This window comes from Mustela nivalis (assembly GCF_964662115.1).
Source record: "Mustela nivalis genome assembly, chromosome: 19".
Classification (NCBI taxonomy): domain Eukaryota; kingdom Metazoa; phylum Chordata; class Mammalia; order Carnivora; family Mustelidae; genus Mustela; species Mustela nivalis.
In genome coordinates, this window is record NC_139038.1 from 4,808,207 (window position 1) to 4,827,707 (window position 19,501).

Below are 19,501 nucleotides of genomic sequence, written 5' to 3' on the forward strand. Positions count from 1 at the left end.
TTTATTTATTTATTTGACACAGAGAGAGAGAGCACAAGTAAGCAGAGCGGCAGGCAGAGGGAAAGAGAGAAGCAGGCTCTCTGTTAAGCAGGGAACCTGATGCGGGGCTCGATCCCAGGACCCCAGAATCATGACCTGAGCCAAAGGCAGGCCCTTAACCAACTGAGCTACACAGGTGCCCCGAAAGCCTGTATTTTAAAGCAACTGGACATTTTTTTTTTAAAAGATTTTATTTATTTATTTATTTATTTGAGGGAGAATGAGTGAGAGAGAGCATGAGAGAGGAGAAGGTCAGAGGGAGAAGCAGACTCCCCAAGGAGCCGGGAGCTCGATGCGGGACTCGATCTTGGAAGTCCGGGATCATGACCTGAGCCGAAGGCAGCCACTCAACCAGCTGAGCCACCCAGGCACCCCAAAGCAACTGGACATTTTTTCTGTATGGCTATGCTAGCAATTCAGAGACCAAGTGAATTTCCTTGCTTTAGTTCGCTTTTATGTTTCTGACTTAATTAGGTTAAATACTGATGCGGCATCGAAACTGCAAAGCAAGGTACATTTTGTCGGTATAATCGGCACAGCAGGCCCCCGAAGCTACTATTTTACTAGTTTCCCCTTTATCCTTCCTGCATTTTTATTTATGGTTCCCCACCTTTGTTATGCAGAAGCAGCACAGAGTTAACACTTCTCAGGGCCTTGATTTTTTTCCTTTTTAATTAGCAGTCAATCCTAGCTCTCACACCCTCACAGAATAGACCTTTCTCTTAGCAGTAGCTTTACACTCTACCATGCGGATAATATGTCTGTTGAGAGGTTCGTGGGAGATGTTGTCTTTGGTATCACACAGAATGCTGCAGGGAAGGGCGCCTGGGTGGCTCAGTGGGCTAAGCCTCTGCCTTCAGCTCAGGTCATGATCCCAGGGTCCTGGGATTGAGTCCCACATCTGGCATTCTGCTCAGTGAGAAGCCTGCTTTTCCCCCCTCTCTCTCTGCCTGCTTGTGATCTCTGTCTGTCAAATAAATTAAGCCTTAAAAAAAAAAAAAAAAGAAAAGAAAAAGACTGCTGCAGGGAAAAGTCTTGCACGGATATTATTTTCTATTTCTGCCATCTGATCTTTAGGGCACAGCCCTACGAGTAGCAGATTCCTAGGGGAAGGGCAAATTCATATGAGATTTTGCTAAATATCGCCACATTTCTTTTCAAGGGGGTCATGCCCCTCTGCATCCCCACGCACTCCACGCTAACTGAATTAAGTAGGTGATTCCACTTTTCATTTCTAGAAGTTCCATCTGGCTTTTTTTTTCCAGATCTGCTAGGTCACATTCATGCTTTCTTTTTCCCTGTAGTCCCACACTTGTCTTTTATTCCTTTAAACAGACTAAGCATGACTGGTGTGGAGTCAGACCCTGACATTCCTGACTTTCTGAGCCTGTTTCTGCTTGCGGGGTGCAGCTGTTGGTGCCTGCCTATGGCACCTGGCTCATTTTTCACTGTATGCTGGTCACTGTCCTTGAACAGTGGGTTTGCAAGCTCCTTGAAGCCTAGGATAATAAACACCTTTCCTCCAGAGGATAGGCATTTGCTCTGCTGGGCACTTGGGAGGACGACAAGTCTAGGGATCCCCAAGAATTGAGGTCAGAGAGGGAGGTTTCCTTGCGCTGTCAGCAGGAGTGAGTCCTGGTCCCTGTCCTTCTCTTCTTAGAACAGGACATTCCCTCCCTCCCTCCCGTGCTCTGCTTGGGGCAAGAGCCACCTTCCCTGAAGTCTTCTGTGTTTACTGAGGGTGTATATTAGCCCTTGACATAGCAAAACAGAGAGACACTTACCTTCAGCCCTTAACCCCTGAGAGCCTCAGGGCAAAGGGTCTCAGTGCGTGTCTTGGTTGCCCCCGCCCCAGCATTTGGCCTGGAAGTTCTTTACAACCTGTTGGCTCTTCCATACGGCAAGATATTTCTGGGGGTGCTTGGGTGGCTCAGGGGGTTAAGCCTCTGCCTTCGGCTCAGGTCATGATCTCAGGGTCCTGGGATGAAGCCCCGCATCGGGCTCTCTGCTCAGTGGGGAACCTGCTTCCCTTCCTCTCTGTCTGCCTGCCTCTCTGCCTACTTGTGATCTCTGTCTGTCAAATAAATGAATAAAATATTTTTTAAAAAGATATTTCTGTATTTTTTCCAGCATTTTTAGTTAAAGCAGAAAGGCTGGTCTGACAGATCTGGCCCATCATGACCAGAGATAGATGTTCTACCATGCACGTTTTTAAAAAGTAGCTTTTAATTAGGCAAGTAACGAGAATACATTGTCCTTGTAAAAAAAAGTAAAATGTGTGCAATACTCTGCCAAAGATGAGTTTCTCTTCTAGCCATCAGGGACTAATTCAAGTCTTGTTATCTTTCGTTATGACTCAGAATGGTTCTTTTAATTAAAACACTTAAAACAAAATTGAAACTTTAAAACAATAGGGACAGCATAAAGGTCTCCTTTGATCACTACCCCACTTCCAGGACATACAACGGGCATCCTGACTTCTAACGTCATAGATTACTTTCCAAGAGAGGTTTTCAAATTAGGAAAATATACCATAAAAAATTGATTTCCATCTTGTCCTGAATACTCAGAGGTTCGGACAACATTCACCTTGGCCTGGGTGTCCATATACGGCACCCCTAGGATTTCCCCAGTTTGGCACAGTACTTGGTACCCCATGGTGTCTAATTCTGGAAGCTTCACCCATGGTCAACACCTGCCTGGTCTCTACAGAAGCCTGAATTTACAACTCCTAGCTGGTTGGTTCTCTCCTGAGGCTATTCAAGCAGTTTCTGGATTTTCCTTATTTTAAAAAAAAATTATATATATATATATATATATGTATATATACATATATATATATATATATATGTATATATACATACACACACACACACACACACACACACCCTGCACTCAGCATTTCCATAGGGATGTGTGTGTGTCTGTCTGAGAACACTGACAACGTACGCCCACACAAAACCTTGTACACAAATGTTCATAGCAGAAACAGTCATATGGGCCAAAGCATCCAAGTGTCCATCAACCATCGAACGGACAAACAAAATGGGATACATCCACACAATGGGGTATTATGGCCATAAAAGGTAATGAAGTGGTGATTCGCACTACAAGGATGACCCCCAGAGACATGATGCTAAGCGAAAGAAGCGAGTCACAAAAGACCACGTCTGTAGGATTCCATTTACACGAGACATTCAGAACAGGCAAGTCCAGAGAGACAGAAAGTAGACAGGTTGGCAGGGGGGTGCGGCGGTGGGGGAGGGTGCTAGAGGGCACAGGATTTCTTTTGGGGGAAGATGAAATGTTCTAGAACAGAGAGTGGTGATGTTGGTTTGCACGACTCTGCAAATATTCTGCAACCACCAAAGCGTGCTCTTGAAATGAGTGAATTGGGTGAGTGAGTTCTCTCTTTATAGAACTGTTACTTAAAAAACAATACTGCCACCAACGTCCGTGAACACTCTGGGCTTGCTGGGCCATAGGGCCATTTTATTTCTTCATTTCTCCAGAGTGGCTAAACCAGTTATCTACATAAACAGTGTGATCGTTGTTTCTTCAGGCCATTAGTTACTTTCTGTTTTGCCAGTCTAATGGATAAATGGAAAACATGGCATCTTTTAAAATTTGTATCTCTTTTTAATTTGTATTTCCCTGGTTACCAGTTTTAGAATCTTTTTTTTTTTTTTTAAATGGGTAGTTTGGGTTTTTTATATGTATCTGTTCATGTCCTACACTCATTTTTGGGGGGGGATGTCTTTTTTTTTTTTTTAAGATTTTATTTATTTGACAGAGAGAGACACAGTGAGAGAGGGAACACAAGCAGGGAGAGTGGGAGAGGGAGAAGCAGGCCTCCTGCTGAGCTGGGAACCTGATGCGGGGGGTTGAATCCAGGACCCTGGGATCATGACCCAAGCCAAAGTCAGACACTTAATGACTGAGCCACCCAGGCATCCCTATTGGGATGTCTTTTGATTAATATGCATTTTTGATACATTCTATATAGGTATATACTTCATTTTATACTCTGCACATATTTTCCTCATATACAAATTTTTTAAGGTTTTTTTTTAAAGGTCTTATTTATTTATTTGACAGAGATCACAAGTAGGCAGAGAGGCAGGCAGAGAGAGAGGAGAAAGCAGGCTCCCTGCTAACCAGAGAACCCGATTCAGAGCTCGATCCCAGGACCCTGGGATCATGACCTGAGCTGAAGGCAGAGGCTTTAACCCACTGAGCCACCCAGGCGCCCCTACACAAATTTTTTATGTGTGTAAAATACTCATTAGGAAGAGCCTGGCACTTAGTTAGTAAATAGGAACTACTTCTTATAGTTAATAGGTGGAAAGGCAAGAATTGGTAAAGGTCTAACAGTCCACATACACCCATCTTTTTAAAAAGTTGACTTAATTAGTTACGCACTACTAGAAACCCCACCAGAGGAAGTGGAGAACTCCAGGAGCTCTATTGCCTCCATCTTTCCTTCCTCCTCCCCCGCCCCTCCCCTTGTCTGTTCCCCTAGTCATTCAAGGCGAAAACCACCTTGGGTCTAAGATGAACTAAGCCCTAACTGGGCCCTGGAAATTTGGTGGATGCCTCTTTCTGGGACCGAGCCATGCTCACAGACCTCCCTTAACGGCACAGCAACAGGAGAGCTTCTTTTCCGTGGTTTCCAGAAACACTGGGCACCGGAGCTGAACAGCGCGCACCAGCCAAGCGCTCATCTCCTCGGTCTCATGGGTGTGTCCCACCAAGACATTTACGCCGATATTTATTTTTACTTTTTTATATCAGTTCCTGAGCCGACCTCAGCAGATAAACACACCAACGTGGAACACAATCAACCAAGAATAATGAAGTCAAAGTCAAGGTAAGGGCAATTTCCTTTCTAGTTCGTGGCTCTCAGAAGGAGCTTAAAACCGGATTCCTGGGAGGCTGGCTTGCCGGCGGGTTCCTTCCCACCAGACCCGCAGCCGCTCTGGGACCCCGGCTGAGCACTGCAGGGGCCCAAAGAAGCCAGTCTTACGTTGTTGAGAAAGCAGGCGTGGTTGGGACCCTTTCCAAGCAAGGATGGCCCCTACACGGCAGGTGTATCAGCTCGTGCTCCGGCATGAGGCAGGCTGGGTCACGGTGTTTGGCCGGGAACAGTAGGGTAGACAAACCACAAGGCTAATTTCATCCCCCCAAGTTCATCTCAGCCCCTCATTGCTCACTGTTGGCTCTAAGTGTCTCTCCTGCGTCACTTCCAGCCCAAGGGGGTCCCGTGTCATCGCTACAGGCATTGTGCCTTCCCAGAACTAGGAAATGAGAACTCAAAGCAGAGAGCTTCCACTGCACAGAGGGAAGCAGACAGACTCCTGGGGGCCGGCAGGGCGGCGGGCACGAGGTCGGCGGTGCTTCTGTAAGAGGTGCCTCAAATTATATTCCAACCTCTTACCCCATCACTGCAGACCCACAAGGAAACCACTGCCGCTCACACCGACTATAGTGTAAAAATAGTCCATCAGGTCTATACAACTGTTTAGAAAAAATTTATTTGAACATATGAAAGGAAAATTTAGACCTCAATAAAACAGAGGAGCTCCTGGGCTGGGGCCCCCTGCCCGGTTCCCTGCCCGGCCCGCGCCGGGGCCCAGCTTCGAGCTCACAGAGCTCCCAGGGACCCGTCCCACTCACACGCAGAGACACCAGCGGGACCTGCAAATGCTGCTCATCACAGCCGTGCTCGGGGCAGTATGGGCTCCCCGCGCGTCTGAAACGACCCACAGACACCGGCTCCAAGAATCGGCGTCTCAGCAGGACGCCCACACGGCTGGGCGCGCGCTGCGTCCTTCCTTCCACACGTCCCATCCGGACTTGAACGTGACCCGGCAGAAGGCCCCCTGGACTGCAATGCCGCGTAACGCCCGCACCAAGACAGTCCTGCTGGGGATGAGGGGCCACCGGCTGCCCGAAAAGGTCCTCTTCGAGGGCATGGCTCCCCCTTTCTCTGGAAGGCTTCCTCCGGCCCGGGCGGAAGGCACACTGCCCCTCGGTGGCACCGGGGCCGGCCTAGCGGATGGGCCTGAACGGGAAGGTCATGCCCGACATGAACGTGTGCCCCGGGTGTGCGGGCAGGGCAGGGTGGGCGGCGGGGTGGGCCGGCACAGCCCCGTAGCCCAGCGGGGGCGTGTGGATGTGAGGGTAGAAGCCGGGGGGCAGCGCTGCGTGGGGCGCCTGCTGCACCGGGCCCGAGATCACCAGCTGGAGCAGGCTGTGAAGACAAGAACAGGGGTTAGGGACACGGCGGTCGAGTTGGCCTGTCCCCTCATGGACGCGGCGGCCCCCGGAAGGGGGAGAGGGCCTGGGCACGGTGGTGGCCCCACACACGCACTGGGAGATGCACCAGACGCAGGCACAGCACATGGAAGTTTCCAGAGGGGGAACATGTCAACTCGGGACAGATGGGGGTGGCTTATGGCTGGGGTAGAGAGTGGGGGTTGGAGCAGAAGGAGGTGACCTGGAGGTGGCTGGATTGAGACCGGCCCGAGACAGAGGAGAGAGGAAGGGCTGGCAGTAGGAAAAGCAGGATCCTGCAGGCGACAATTCGGAAGGAACTGAGGAAACCACAGGGCAGGTGCCCAAGGCGAGGCAGGGACAGGGCTGTAGTCCACAGAAGCTCTGGGCACAGGCTCGGTGTCTGGGGCCTGGAGACCCCCACATCTGGCTCAGGCCCAATCACCTATACTTAAGAGGGTTATGACCAAGGCAGGGCAGCAAGAGGTACGGCAGGCCACAGGGCGCCCAATGTCACTCGTGATGACTGAGGCCCAAATGAATTCCAGGCACAACACATGAACGCGGGCCTTTCCGGGGCTCACACGTAAGCAGGGTGTAGGCCCTGCCCTCGGGATGGCCCAGGCCTGGACCCGGCCCTTTCCCAGCTTTAGGGGCCACCCTTCCCACCCCTCTGCGGAGCTCCCAACCCTCCTGCTTACCGGCTCCTTCCCTTCCGGGAGAGCCTCCTGCAGTCGCTCTCCAGCCCTACGCATCACACCCAGGGTGTCCGCGGGAGGACCCAAGTCACCCCTTTGCCAGCTCCCACCCATGACCACCCCTAGGTGCCACGTGCCTCCACAGGCCTGTTCTCTGCGCTCGGTGGCTCAGGACACCCATGGCCTCCGCCCTCCTCCTGGAATCCCTTTCAGTTTCCAATATTGGTCCCTTCTAAAACTCCCTGAAGAGTTCCCTCTGCCTGGCCCTCTCCTCGCCAATCCCACATTTCCTCCCAGCGAGATCAGCAAAGATTCCTAAGTCTCCCAGCGCCACACGCTTCGCAGGCCTTAGCGGGCCCACTTCCTGCGGCCAACCCCGAATACCCAATCACGCCGTAATCGGAGAAACTTCTTGGGCCCTCTCCTCTTCAGGACAGAAGCCTCCTTTCCTAGCCCTGCCTCTTCCCTTTCTCCCCTGCAGATGGACAGACTACGCTTGCTCTCCAGCCACAACCCAAGGCCGTGGCTCTGGCTGGCTTCTGTGTCTCTGCAGCATCTAAGTCACTCTCGCCACAGCACCAAATCTGCCTGCCGGGTCCTGTTCACACCCATCATTCACCCTGAGGACTTCCTCATCCCACCAGGCCATACCTTCCCTGCACACGACCCTGCTGGTCCAGGAACAACCCCAGGCCACTTTGCCCTGGCCACCGGCCGCCACCTACCTGGAGCTCTGGCAGTGGGGGCTAAGTCTTCTGCAGACTGACCCTCACCCCTCCCACCCCTGAAGATAAAGTCTGGCGCTCAGAGCCCACAGGAGGAGCTCAGAAAGTAAACCCAAGGCATGAAGAAAGTTGGTGCCTTCTAGTGGCCTAAAGCTCTTTGGAGCCCCTTTTCTTTTACATTTTTTTTTTTTTTAGAAAGATTTTATTTATTTATTTGACAGAGAGAGAGAGATTGAGAGCAGAAGCAGGGGCAGCAGCAGAGGGAAAGGGAGAAGCAAGCTTCCGACTGAGCAGGGAGCCTGATGCGGGGCTCGATCCCAGGACTCTGGGATCATGACCTGAGCCGAAGGCAGACGCTTAACCAACGAACCACCCAGGCGCCCCCGGAGCACCTTTTCATTTATGTTACCACGTATTTTTTTTTAAATAACTCACAGTGAGAAAGTCACTCCAAATAAGCAAACACAGAAACAAATCTAAGAAGAGCATTACAAAAGCAAAATTTAAGTCATGCGCTCTGTTGAATCTGCACACCCTGCCAGAGATAAAAGGGGTTTCGAGAAGTATCCAGTCTAGGGGTGCCCGGGTGGCTCAGTCATTAAGCATCTGTCTTTGGCTCAGATCATGATCTCAGGTCCTGGGGTAGAGTCCCGTGTTGGGCTCCCTGCTCAGCAGGGAGCCTGCTTCTCCCTCTTCCTCTCCCCCTGCTGTGTTCCCTCTCTCACTCTCTCTTTCCATCAAATAAACAAATAAAACCTTAAAAAAAAAAAAAGAAGTTTCCAGTCTATTCAGAAAGAAAACTGACAGAAAAGAGACTACTATCAGAAGTCAAAGAAATTTTCCAAGTGGCTCTGTGTCCTGTCTTTCCCTGCGTAGCTGCCAGGCTGCCCCTGGGAGGGTGGGTTTTGGGCCATGTGACTCAGGATGGGGCCCAGCACAGGCTGTGAAGACGTTTCCCTGGGATTCCAATGGGGGACCCCTGGTCACAATGCTAAGACGAGAAAGGATTTAGACCCTGTCCCTGCTCTAATGGCCTGAAACGCTACATATTAGATAACAGCTGTGCAGAGAGACAGGAAACAGTACAGAGAGATTATTGCAGGAGGAGCAGAAAATTGCCAACTCAGTAATGATGTCCTCAGATGCCAGGGGAAAAAGAAAGAAAGGAACATTGTGGGCTCCTGAGGGACAGGTGGCTCTCTGGGCAAGCTGTCCATTCTGCTGACAAAATACGCCAAGCGGCCCATTCTGTTCCTCCAGGACCCACACACTCTACCCACTTGGTTTCCGCCTCGGCCCAGACACCTGCCAAAGCCGCAAGGCCTTGGCACCAAGATCTCCAACTGCATAGGAGCGCACAGTCCTCGGGCCGCGACTACTGAAGCCGTCAGCTTGTGAGCCGGCTCCTGGCCACTCCTCTGGCCCTGGGTGATGCCTGTGGTCAGCCTGTCATCCGTGCTCAGACTCCTGGCCCTGGGCAGCTGTGAGCACCGACCCCGCAGGGGGCCTGGCGGGCGGGCTTGCCCTCTGTCCGCTGTCCGAGACCACCGGCCCCGGAGCCCCAGCTGATAAAGGCCAACGTGAGCCTCTGCATAGAGGAGGATGTTGGTCATCCTACGAACTTCACTCCGTCGGCTTCTGTCCCTGTGCACACCAGGAGGGAGCTGTGTGCTCAGCTACAAGCTCTCCCTCACTTAGTGGCCACAGTTACTCTCTGGAGTGGATACATAATTTCTGTCCCTCAGATGTATCTCTCCTAAGTTACTAAGTATCCCCATGCTTCCCACCGGGGAGGTTGCCTCTGGTATTTTGCTACTGATGATTCTGCATTTGCCTGAAACGTTCTCACACACACAGCTTTTGCTTCTTAGAGTCCGTGAAATTAATCAGAGGAAGGGACATTCCGACGTCATGACAACAGTAAGTGGACCAGCAGCTGCTGCTTCTTAGATACGCAAGAAGACAAGAATGCTGTTCGGAGGGCTTTCTGTGTTTTCACTCTAATCCTCACAAAAATCCTAGCAGGCAGGAGTGGCAGGGGGACAGGAGACAGGAACGATTATTTTCTCGATTTCACAAAGCAAGGCAGTGCAAGTCCAGGAAACCGCTCAGGGTCACACAGAGAGCAAGACACCAGCCTGGACCTCTCCCCAGGAGCCGTGTGACCCCACAGCCCTGCTCTTCCCCATTATTCGCAGGGCTTCTCCCAAATGATGACAATAAGTGCCACTTACAAACAGGCCAGGAGCTGACACACAGCGCCGCATTTAGTCTTCACTACGACTCTCTGACATAGGCGCATCATCCCCCCAGCTTTACCAGGGAGGAAAGAGAGGCTCCGAGATAGGTGAAGAAATTGCCACAGCCTCCGGGAAAACCAGGGACAATCACACTCAGAAGCCACTCAGTGCTGCCACCCAGCGACAAAGCCTAAAATGACATGCGGTGCCCCTGGGCCATGGTTCTGAGGGTTTTTTTTCCACAGGGCTGCGCCACCCACACTGTCATGGGCCGTGTGCATGCACCAATGTCAAAGTCACCACGAACCACAAATGCTAACTTAGCGAGCGGTCAATGACTCCGAGCTGGGTCTGGTTTCTTCCCCGGACCCCTGGACAGGATGGCCACACCTCTTCGATATACTCTCCACTTGGGCTTTCTCTCCTGTGGGTCATGCTATCTTATCCCCCGTCAGGTCCCGAGGGGGCTCCTGACATACAGAAGCTTCAGACCCTGCAGCCCAACTCTCCCCGAGGAGGCCAGGACAAGAGCCCCACCCCACCCCACCCCACCGCAGGCCAATGCCTTCGAGAACACTTACTTATTATGGGGCAGCCTGGAGCACAAAGTTCTCAGGTCATCTGAAATCAAGGAGACACAAAATCAGGAACAGACTGGAGACAACAAGGGGAAACTGTCACTGAGATCTTTTCAAGGATGCTGGCTGGACAGCAGTTGTGTCTTAACTACAACTTCCTAGCATCGCTTAGAAACTGCGCTCTTTCTTCTTTTGATTCTTGCTTTAACAACTAGGCCCCAGACTGAATACGTGACTCAAGAAGGCAAGCAGATCTATTGGTCATTTGTCAGGTAGCTGGGAAAGGGCCTGGAGAAAGGGCTCTCGCAGAGCGGATCAGATGCCCCAGGCGCGGTGGGAACCGCACCACAGTGACCGCTGCTTGGGGCCAGAGGCAATGTCTGCCAGTGCACAGTCCCTAAACCAGCATAGGTGTTTATCAGACACCAGAGCCTTCCAGCACTGAAGTACAGGAGAATCACGGACCCAGAAACAGGTGCTGGGGATGCTTCCTGTCCTTGAACCTGGGCACTGTGCTGTATGAAACTTATGCCTCAATAAAAACAGGGCTACAGGAAAAGATAAGGTTCTTTAGGGGCACCTGGTTGGCTCAGGAGGTTAAAGCCTCTGCCTTTGGCTCAGGTCATGATCTCAGGGTCCTGGGATGGAGCCCCGCATCGGGCTCTCTGCTCAGCAGGAAGCCTGTTTCCCTTCCTCTCTGTCTGCCTGCCTCTCTGCCTACTTGTGATCTCTGTCTGTCAAATGAATAAATAAGATCTTTAAAAAAAGATAAGGTTCTCTACGAGGAAAGAAGGTGACAGGTCACCCTCACTCTGGAAGAGTCCCCAGTCCTGGGCAAAGCAGCCAGGAGACGCACAGACGTCACGGCCAGTGTTCTACCTGGGTCCGCTCTGCGACTTCACCCCAATCCCCTGTGCTAAGAGGAAAGAGATTGTAAAAAAAGCAGAGACGAGTTACTTGTCCCGGAACCCCTGCTTTCCTTCGGGAGGGCCCGGGGCCAGGGGGTCACCCACCTCTCGTACACAGCAGCGCCCCGGAGGCCATGGCCACCTGCAGGGCCTGCGCCAGTCGGTCCAGCGAGAGCTCGATCTCCTGGGAGGCGTTCAGGGGGTTCAGTTCATCTGCCAACCTGTTGATCTCCTCTACCAGCGGGACCATGTGGTCAAACAGGATGAGGCCCAGGCGGCCGTAGAGATTCTTCTCGGTTAAGTGCACTGGCAACATCATGAGGACCTGCAGGACACTGAGGTGGAGTTTCGAGTACAACAGGTGGGAGTCTCTGTCCATCCCTCCTGAGTCCTTCGTAACCTTGGTCGGGACGTGGCCGTTAGACAGGGAGGGCTTCTTCTTCCTTTTGTAAGCCAGGGGGGCCTTCACGCACCAGCGGATCAACCCAGTGAGTGGGGTGAGCTCTAAAAATCCTATCGGGAGATTGGCCGCAATTGGAGTATTTAAAAAAGTGATGAGAATCAACCTCGGGTCCTCGAAAATCCAGCCAACAATCATTTCAAGCAAGTCCAATGGTGGGATGAGGTCATCTGCCAACAAAGACACTTTAAGTCAGATGGGTTTGCAGCCCTGGTGACGCCACTTACCCTAACCCTAACACTTGCGGTGGCTGGGGAGAGGGGCCCCCTACCAGCATGGTACCCAGCTCCCGACATTCAGACCGTGTGCTGTTTATTTTCTGTCCCCCTTTCCGAGAACATCGCCTTCGTGAGGGCTGGGACTCCTGTCTTAGTTGGGGATTCTCCCCAGGGCCACGACTGTCTGGCCACAGTAGGGCTTAAAAACATATTTGTTGGGGCACCTGGGTGGCTCAGTGGGTTAAAAACATATTTGTTAAATAAACAATTCTCTAGGACTCCACCAAGCTTTGAAGTTTGTCCCCTGGGTCAATTTAAATGAATTCCCACACTTTTTTATGTCCCAAACTGCCACCACAGCTCAGCCCTTCCCATAGTGTCTGTCCCTCTGCTAGTGTCGCCTCTGTGGCCCAGTGACGGCTGCAGTGGCCTTCATAGAGCAGCTCAGGGTGCGGTCGGATGTTCAGCTGGTGGCCAAGAGCCATCCCAGCCGCAGCTGTGGAATCTTTGTCTAAGCAGAGCCTGACCTCCTCTACGTGGCACTTTCTACAAAGCAAGTGTTGCCGTTTTTTGGGGTCTATGAGCCAGGCACTGGTCTAAATCCTTTCCACAGATCAACTCAATCCACCAACAACCACCTGTTATCAGAGGCAGGAGGCGCAGTGATATTAAGTCTCTCTCCCAGGACTCGCGAAAAGTGTGTGGTGGGCCCAGACGTGGCCCCAGAGGGTCTGGCTCTCGACCGCCCGGCTGCACTGCCCACCCCAGGCCTGGCACACAATGCCCAGAAGGTATCTGTGAGTGTGGGACTGGGTCCCCGCCCTTCTGTCTCTGGGGCGGTGCGGCCCCCAGCTCACGGAGAGCTAAGACGGGTCCCCTTCCGGGATGCCGAGGCCAGAGACAAGCACGAGAGAGGAGTGCAGGGCGAGTGGGACACGTGTGGGCAGAGGATCCTCTTGCTCCAGAAACATGGCTCTTCCCCACTTGAGATCATGCCGACCTCCTGACTGGGAGTTCGACTGTGCCCTGCCCTTCTGCTATAAATGAGGACAACGATAGGTAACCACTGTCACCTGTGGTTCTCACTTGGCAAAATAAATGTTGGGGGAGCCCATGTCTGGCCCCTCGAGCCCCCCGGAGAGGTTTGTGCATGAGAAATGCCAGTCTCATACGCGCGTCCAGCAGACCACCCTGTCCAGCACCCACCCCCATCTAAGTGGAGGCGTCTCCAAGAGCCCAAAGCTGCGTGTGTCTGGTGCCCAGGGAGCGTGTGACCCAAGTCTCTGCACCATTCAGGCAAGAGGGGGTCCTGTCTCCTGAGGTGAGCTGCTTCTGTCTTGTGGTTTTGAAGGCACAGAGTCCCCAGGAGGGCTCTCCCGTCACCAGAGGCCCCAAGAGCAGCATTAGTCACCATCCTGACTGCAGAATCCAGCTCCGCCTCTACAGCCCCCACCAGGTGCCTGGTGACCTCCCCACCTCCTAACTCACCAAGCTGGACATGTTAAAGATGCACAGCTTTTGGTATGTCTGTCATACCTCCATGACGTGGTCATGAAATCACATCCCTGACACATCAGACGGGCAAAGGGGCTTAAGAGAAAAATACCGCGCCTCATCTCCATTCCAGAACCCTGGCGGTATGCTCTGAACATGACCACCTTTTGTGCGCTGTCTAATGTGTCCCCAGTGTTAAGGGCAGTTCTGGTCCTTGAAGGTCTGGAATAACCGATGGCTTGGAAATGAAACCGTGGTGCAGTACAGTGGGTTTAAGGAAACCTTTTCTACAGGAAACCAGAGGGCCTGCTACTGTTCCCAGCTAGGAACAGCTCTGAGAAAGCCTTTGCAGGAGAGCGCCAGGGAACAGGCTCACTCTAACAGCAGGGCACCACCGCTCACATCTGCCTCCCAGCCCAGGGGCATGTTGCCGGGACAAAAACAGTTTGAAAGTACTTGTGACTGTGATACACAATTCCGTGTTCGCACTCTGTCCACACAAACGTTCCTAAGAGAACTAAAAAAACTGAACAGCATGGCGGGGAAAGGTAGAAATAAAAGGAGAATCAACTATGATCCCGGAGCTGCTGGACCGAACACAAACGGAAGGGCTGCTGAGGGCTCCCCAGCAGCTGGTTTTGCTCTCAGACCGAGATAAGACGCTGTCAACCCCCAAAGCGGCAGGAGCCGTGGGCAGAAGAGGAGGAACCTGAAACAGAAGAGTGGGCTTTGAGTCCAACTCTGCAGAAAAAGCGCTCACCGCGGTGAGGCCCGAAACTTCCCCAGGGGCCGCATGGGCCGTGGGGCTCACATGGGCACACGGATGTGAAAGGATGTGCTGTTCCGCAAAGCCCGGTCAATCCATGTTCCCCGGAACCCACCCCTGCGAGAGACGAGTAAGCAGCAGAGCCTAGTGAACGTAGGCCTGTGACTCCTGCTCTAATTCAGACAGACCTGGTCAACCTGTACTGGTTTTCTTTATTCAGAGCCTGTATAAAGTGATCGGACCAGAGGGCTGTGATGCTCAGGACAGGGACAGGGGGCAGAGGACACGGGCCCCTCCCAGCCGAAGCCAAATGCCATCTGCTGGCTGCCCTGAGGACTTCACCTGGCATCTTCCCAAGAAAGCCTCAAAAACATCACCAAGGTGGAAGTGACATGCGTGCCTCCTGGCGCCATATGCCCGGGACACATCACCGCCTAGGCAGGGTTGTTGCCAAAAATGTTGAACTTGAACCCTGCATACGGAAACAGTCTGATCAATCTAAATCGAGAGATACTCTGAAAAACAACAGGCCCGGGCTCTTCAAAAAACATCAATGTCCTAAGAGATTTTTTTTTTTTAAATGCTTCATCTGTTCAAGACTTAAAAAGATCAGAGGGACATGACAACTCTGTAACGTCTGATCCCTGAAGGGACCCTGAGCTCTCCTGACCTTTCGAAGGAAGGGAGGGAAAAGGCTCTAAGAGACATTATTGAGACAATTAAGGAAGCTGAAGACTGGCTATGTAAGAAATAATAGAATTCCCTTGATGTTTAATTTCTCAGGCTCCAAGATAACGGTACCAGGGTTATGTAAGGGAAAGCTCTTGTTCTCGGGAGACAGATACACGCTGAAGTACTTGGTATGTGATGTTGCTAACAAACTCTTGAAAGTTCAGGAAAACCAAATATTCTGGAATGTGTGTGTAAGAGAGGAAGGGCAAGAAAGCCCATGGCACGTGTTAACAGGGGCTAGAAATCTAGGTGAGAGTCTCGCAACTTTTAATAGTCTCACTACCTTCCTGAAGTGTTGCTATTTTCCAAAATAAAAAGTGAGGGATTAAAAAAAAAAGAAAGAAAGAAAATCACGTCTGGGGAGAAAGCCACGTCTTCCCCAGACATCAGACGCCAGCATTTGCAGGCTGCCTGCCACTCGGGACGGTCCCTGAGTCAGCCGAGTGGGAGGCACTAAGGAAAGCTCCCCGCTGGCAAATTCCAGAAGTCCAGGTGGTCCCTTCCTTTCCCTTTCAGCCTAAAAGAAAACACACGTTTCAGAGAAAAAACAAAAGGCCAGAGCGTCCACCGGGCTTTCCGCCTGGGTGTTCGGTGGGAAGAAGAGTGGCAGTCACCTGAGCGACCTCAGCGGCCTGTTTAGAGTTTACCTGATGACAGGTCATAGAGCGCGGTGACGGAGGTAATGAGCTGGCAGCAGAAGCGAGGGCTGGCGCTGAGGATCTGCTTCAGCGTCTGCACGGATCCCGGCACCAGACAGCAGTAGTCATCCACGAGGGCCCTGGCTAACCTCACGCAGTAGACCACAGGCGTCCTCTGGAAAGAAGCCACAGTGCATGTAACTACAGGCGTCATGAGCTCACGGGTGCCAAAGATGTACGCGTGGAGGAGACCACCAGGGCTGGCGGCACCGCTCCCAACAGGCGAAAAAGATGTTCAGAGCTCACTCGGAAGCCAGGTCGAGGCAAACCCAAGGCCACAGGCCCAATCCACCCTGCCACCTGTTTTTTTGCAAAGCAACTTCTACTGATACATGCATCCGCTTGGCTGTTTGCTGACTGTGTAAGGCTGCTCCCTACCCGGCACGGGCAGAGGGGACTGCTTGTGACGGACTATATGATCTACAGAACTTAAAGCATGGACCGTCCTGCCCTTTACGAGAAAGGCCTGCTGACTTGCTCTGAAGTTCACTTAGGAAAGGTAACTTGCGACTTCAGGTGAGGAAATGACAACTTTTGTGACCCTCCAGGTGAGGCTCCAAAGACAAAAATGAGCAGGTGTTACCACTTTAAAGAGCTCATGGAGAGTCTGGGATGGCCCCTGTGATTCTGGAGCAGTGGATCCTACTCTTACAGGTTTCTGTGATACTCTCAAATTCTCTATCAGCACCCTCCCCTGCTTCCCCCCCCCCCCCCCATCAGAGGCCAATCTGTAGCTCCTGCCACATTTCACGGCTGCTCAGGACGCTCCAGGTCCAGGTCACCGATGTGGCCTACAGGGAGGTGGAGGGTGGGGAGAACCACAAGGAGAAAGCAAGCCAGATTGTTCCCTCGGGCTGAACTCGGCCCCCACCACCTCAAACCAACCATCCCGCCTTCCCCAATAGGAAGCTGCAGCCCCTCGCCCCAGCGTGGCAAATCTTGGCTCAAACCACTAGGACCCTTCCCTGTCACTGACATCTGCTTTTGCTTTGCCAGAAAGCCAGCGTGACAGCATCAGGAGAGAGAAATGAGAAATTACGTGATGAATTAGAAGATGTGAAGCCTGACTTTACTAGGTGATTGATGAAGGGACAGAGGTAACTGTGATATTAAATACAACACACGTGATCGATTCAATGGCCCAGAAACCAGCCTGGTGACAATTAAGGTACGGATTCCACTGAGACTTACCTGGGTGCCACAGAGAACAGTATATTTTCTTCTAGCCAAATTTTGAGGATAAACAGATTTCAAGGAAAACATCTACATAAACTGGAGAAACAAACCCAACACCAAAGGCTTCAAGTACTTGAGAATGAAGCAAGTTTGTGAAACTGAACATGGTAAATTCTTTGAGCTTAGCTGAGAATCATGTTAATCTCAATTCTGAGTTAACAATTACTCTACGTGGATTATCAATTTTTGAAAGACTCTGAGCAACAAAAGCAAAACAAAATGAATCTTTCAAAATACCACCTAACACCAAATATATTGATATTGTTTGATATTTAAAAACATTCTAGGGGCGCCTGCGTGGCTCAGTGGGTTAAAGCCTCTGCCTTCAGCTCAGGTCATGATCCCAGGGTCCTGGGATCGAGCCCCGCATCGGGCTCTCTGCTGAGTGGGGAGCCTGCTTCCCCCGTCTCTCTGCCTGTCTCTCTGCCTACTTGTGATCTCTGTCAAATAAATAAATAAAAAATCTTAAAAAAAAAAATTCTAAAAGGCTCATGTGCCACACCCATTAGAAGAGCCGGGATCGGGATGCCTGGGTGGCTCAGTGGGTTAAGCTGCTGCCTTCGGCTCAGGTCATGATCCCAGAGTCCCGGGATGGAGTCCCGCATCAGACTCCCAGCGCCATAGGGAGTCTGCTTCTCTCTCTGACCTTCTCCTCGCTCATGCTCTCTCTCACTGTCTCTCTCTCTCAAATAAATAAAAATAATAAAAAAAAAAAAAAAGAAGAGCCGGGATCTTTGTATTGTCACCCTGCAACAAGGTGAAACAATTCACATGCTTACTGACCTGTGTAATTTACTTACTTAAAAAAAAAAAAAAAATCTATCTTTGAGGCCACATTATGCATAGCTGTTTTCAAAATCCTACCATATCATTTTCAACCAAGGAAAAATGTTATTTTGCTTATTCTGGAAATGAAGAGCTTTCTTTTTTTCTCTTAAATTCATTTACCATTACAAACAAGTTTTGTTAGGAATGGGTACTACCTGTATCTAACCGTAGGTGTGGAGTATTAGCAGACAGGGCAGTGACACCAAGGAGATAACACACAGAAAATGCCTCTCCCAAAATCCAATTAAGGGGCACTAAACTCCTCTTCAGAGCCTCTCTGGAGAAGGCTATTTCTCGGGTAGTACCTGGAGCCAGGAAGCCGCACACTCCAACACTGGGATCCGACACACAGCCACAGCCATGGAGACCAGTTTTCCCAACAAGCTCATCCGGCTGTCATCAGCCTTGTTCCCTTGGGGGCTGAAAAGGGACGAGAAAATAATCTGCCGGACAGAGTCCTTGGTTTGCTCCTGGAAATAATTGCACATGATTTCAAGAAGTTGGAGCTCCTGAAGTGAATTCAACCTCTGCAAAAACAAATCCAAGAGAAGCGGTAAGAAACTTAGCTTTAACGTGCGCACTAATCCATACGGTAAGAAAACAGGAAATAATCCTATTTTCCCCCTGGGAACTGTTCACCCCTCTAAAGCCTGGGTCCCAGGGGGAAGAACTCTGTTAATCCCGGGAAATGTCAGTATACAGAATTCGACATCCTCCTGGGGCCCTCGGGATGATGACCTACAGCGGTCTGAGACTCGATTACAGGCCTTTAACGTCTCTTCCTGCAGCACCGCCGAGACCGGGCTGTCGCACGCCCGGCAAGCAGGCCCACAGCCGAGCAATGCTCAGGAAGCCAGAGCAGGTGGACTGGGGCTGCTGCGAAGGAGCGCGGCCCCGGGCGAGCACGGCGCCGCCGGTGGGAAGAGGGTCTGTGGTTGGCCAAGGCTTGTCACCGCGAGGGGCGGGAAAGAAGCGGGAGTTTCCTTCTCGCGGCCGCCCGCCGCACCTTGGGCTGCGCGCCGCGCTCCTTGGGCACCTGGAACACGAACTCCTCGAGCAGCTCCACGGGGCCCTTGTCCACGATGGGCAGCGGCGCGCTCTGCAGCTGGCTGCTGAAGTAGATGTCCAGGTGGTACAGCACCTCCTTGGCGGCGCTCAGCGCGTCGCGGCGCAGCAGCGAGTGGCGGATGTCGCTCATGGTGCGGCCGCTGCGGCCCGGGGCGCCCGGAGCGCGTCGGGACTTCCGCCCCGGGCCCCGCGGGCGCGCCCGCCGCCGCCGCCGCCGCCGCCGAGACAAAGAGGCCGCGACCCGGCCTCCGCCCGCCGACCCCGGCGCTCGTCTGCCCGCCGCTCCCGCTCCGGCCCGCTCAGGGGGCCATCGCTGCCGCCGCCGCCGCCGCCGGCCAGCGGGCTCCCGGCTGTGCGAGTGCGGCGCCACCGAGGGCAGCGGGAGCCCGTCGCCGCGGAGCCGAACGGCGGCGGAATGCCGAGTGCGGCGACGGCGGCCCGCAGGGGCCAAGCGCAGGCGGCCGCGAGGGCTGGCTCTCAAGAGGGCGCCACCTGGCGGCGCGGCCCGCCCGCGCGGAGGGAGGCACGCCCCGCCCC

The 19,501-nt window shown here is 52.4% G+C and overlaps 1 protein-coding gene across 3 annotated transcripts; it reads right to left on the minus strand.

Annotated features, from left to right (window-relative positions):
* Nucleotides 1–5,554: 5,554 nt before the first annotated feature.
* On the minus strand, nt 5,555–19,394 carry INTS15 (integrator complex subunit 15). Of its 3 annotated transcripts, none has more exons than XM_082713876.1 (6): nt 18,903–19,394; nt 18,202–18,423; nt 15,782–15,947; nt 11,570–12,094; nt 10,560–10,599; nt 5,555–6,292 (listed from the first exon to the last, which is right to left on the minus strand). In XM_082713876.1, exons 1-6 carry the CDS (start codon nt 19,092–19,094, stop codon nt 6,091–6,093), a joined length of 1,347 nt encoding a protein of 448 aa, XP_082570002.1. In that variant the 5' UTR covers nt 19,095–19,394; the 3' UTR covers nt 5,555–6,090. The 3 variants fall into 3 exon arrangements, with proteins under 3 accessions (XP_082570002.1, XP_082570001.1, XP_082570003.1); XM_082713875.1 differs by having other exon boundaries at nt 18,933–19,235; XM_082713877.1 differs by lacking the exon at nt 18,903–19,394 and adding an exon at nt 18,639–18,767.
* Between the last annotated feature and the right edge of the window lie 107 nt (nt 19,395–19,501).

What these genes read in the sequence shown, in the direction of transcription:
- INTS15 (XM_082713876.1), bottom strand. Translation starts at nt 19,094, where the DNA reads ATGAGCGACATCCGCCACTCGCTGCTGCGCCGCGACGCGCTGAGCGCC. An exon ending in AGCGCGGCGCGCAGCCCAAG is followed by an intron (nt 18,424 to 18,902) that starts GTGCGGCGGGCG and finishes TTGTTTTTGCAG; the next exon opens with AGGTTGAATTCACTTCAGGA. An exon ending in TCCAGGCTGCCCCATAATAA is followed by an intron (nt 6,293 to 10,559) that starts GTAAGTGTTCTC and finishes TTGTCTTCACAG; the next exon opens with CCTGCTCCAGCTGGTGATCT.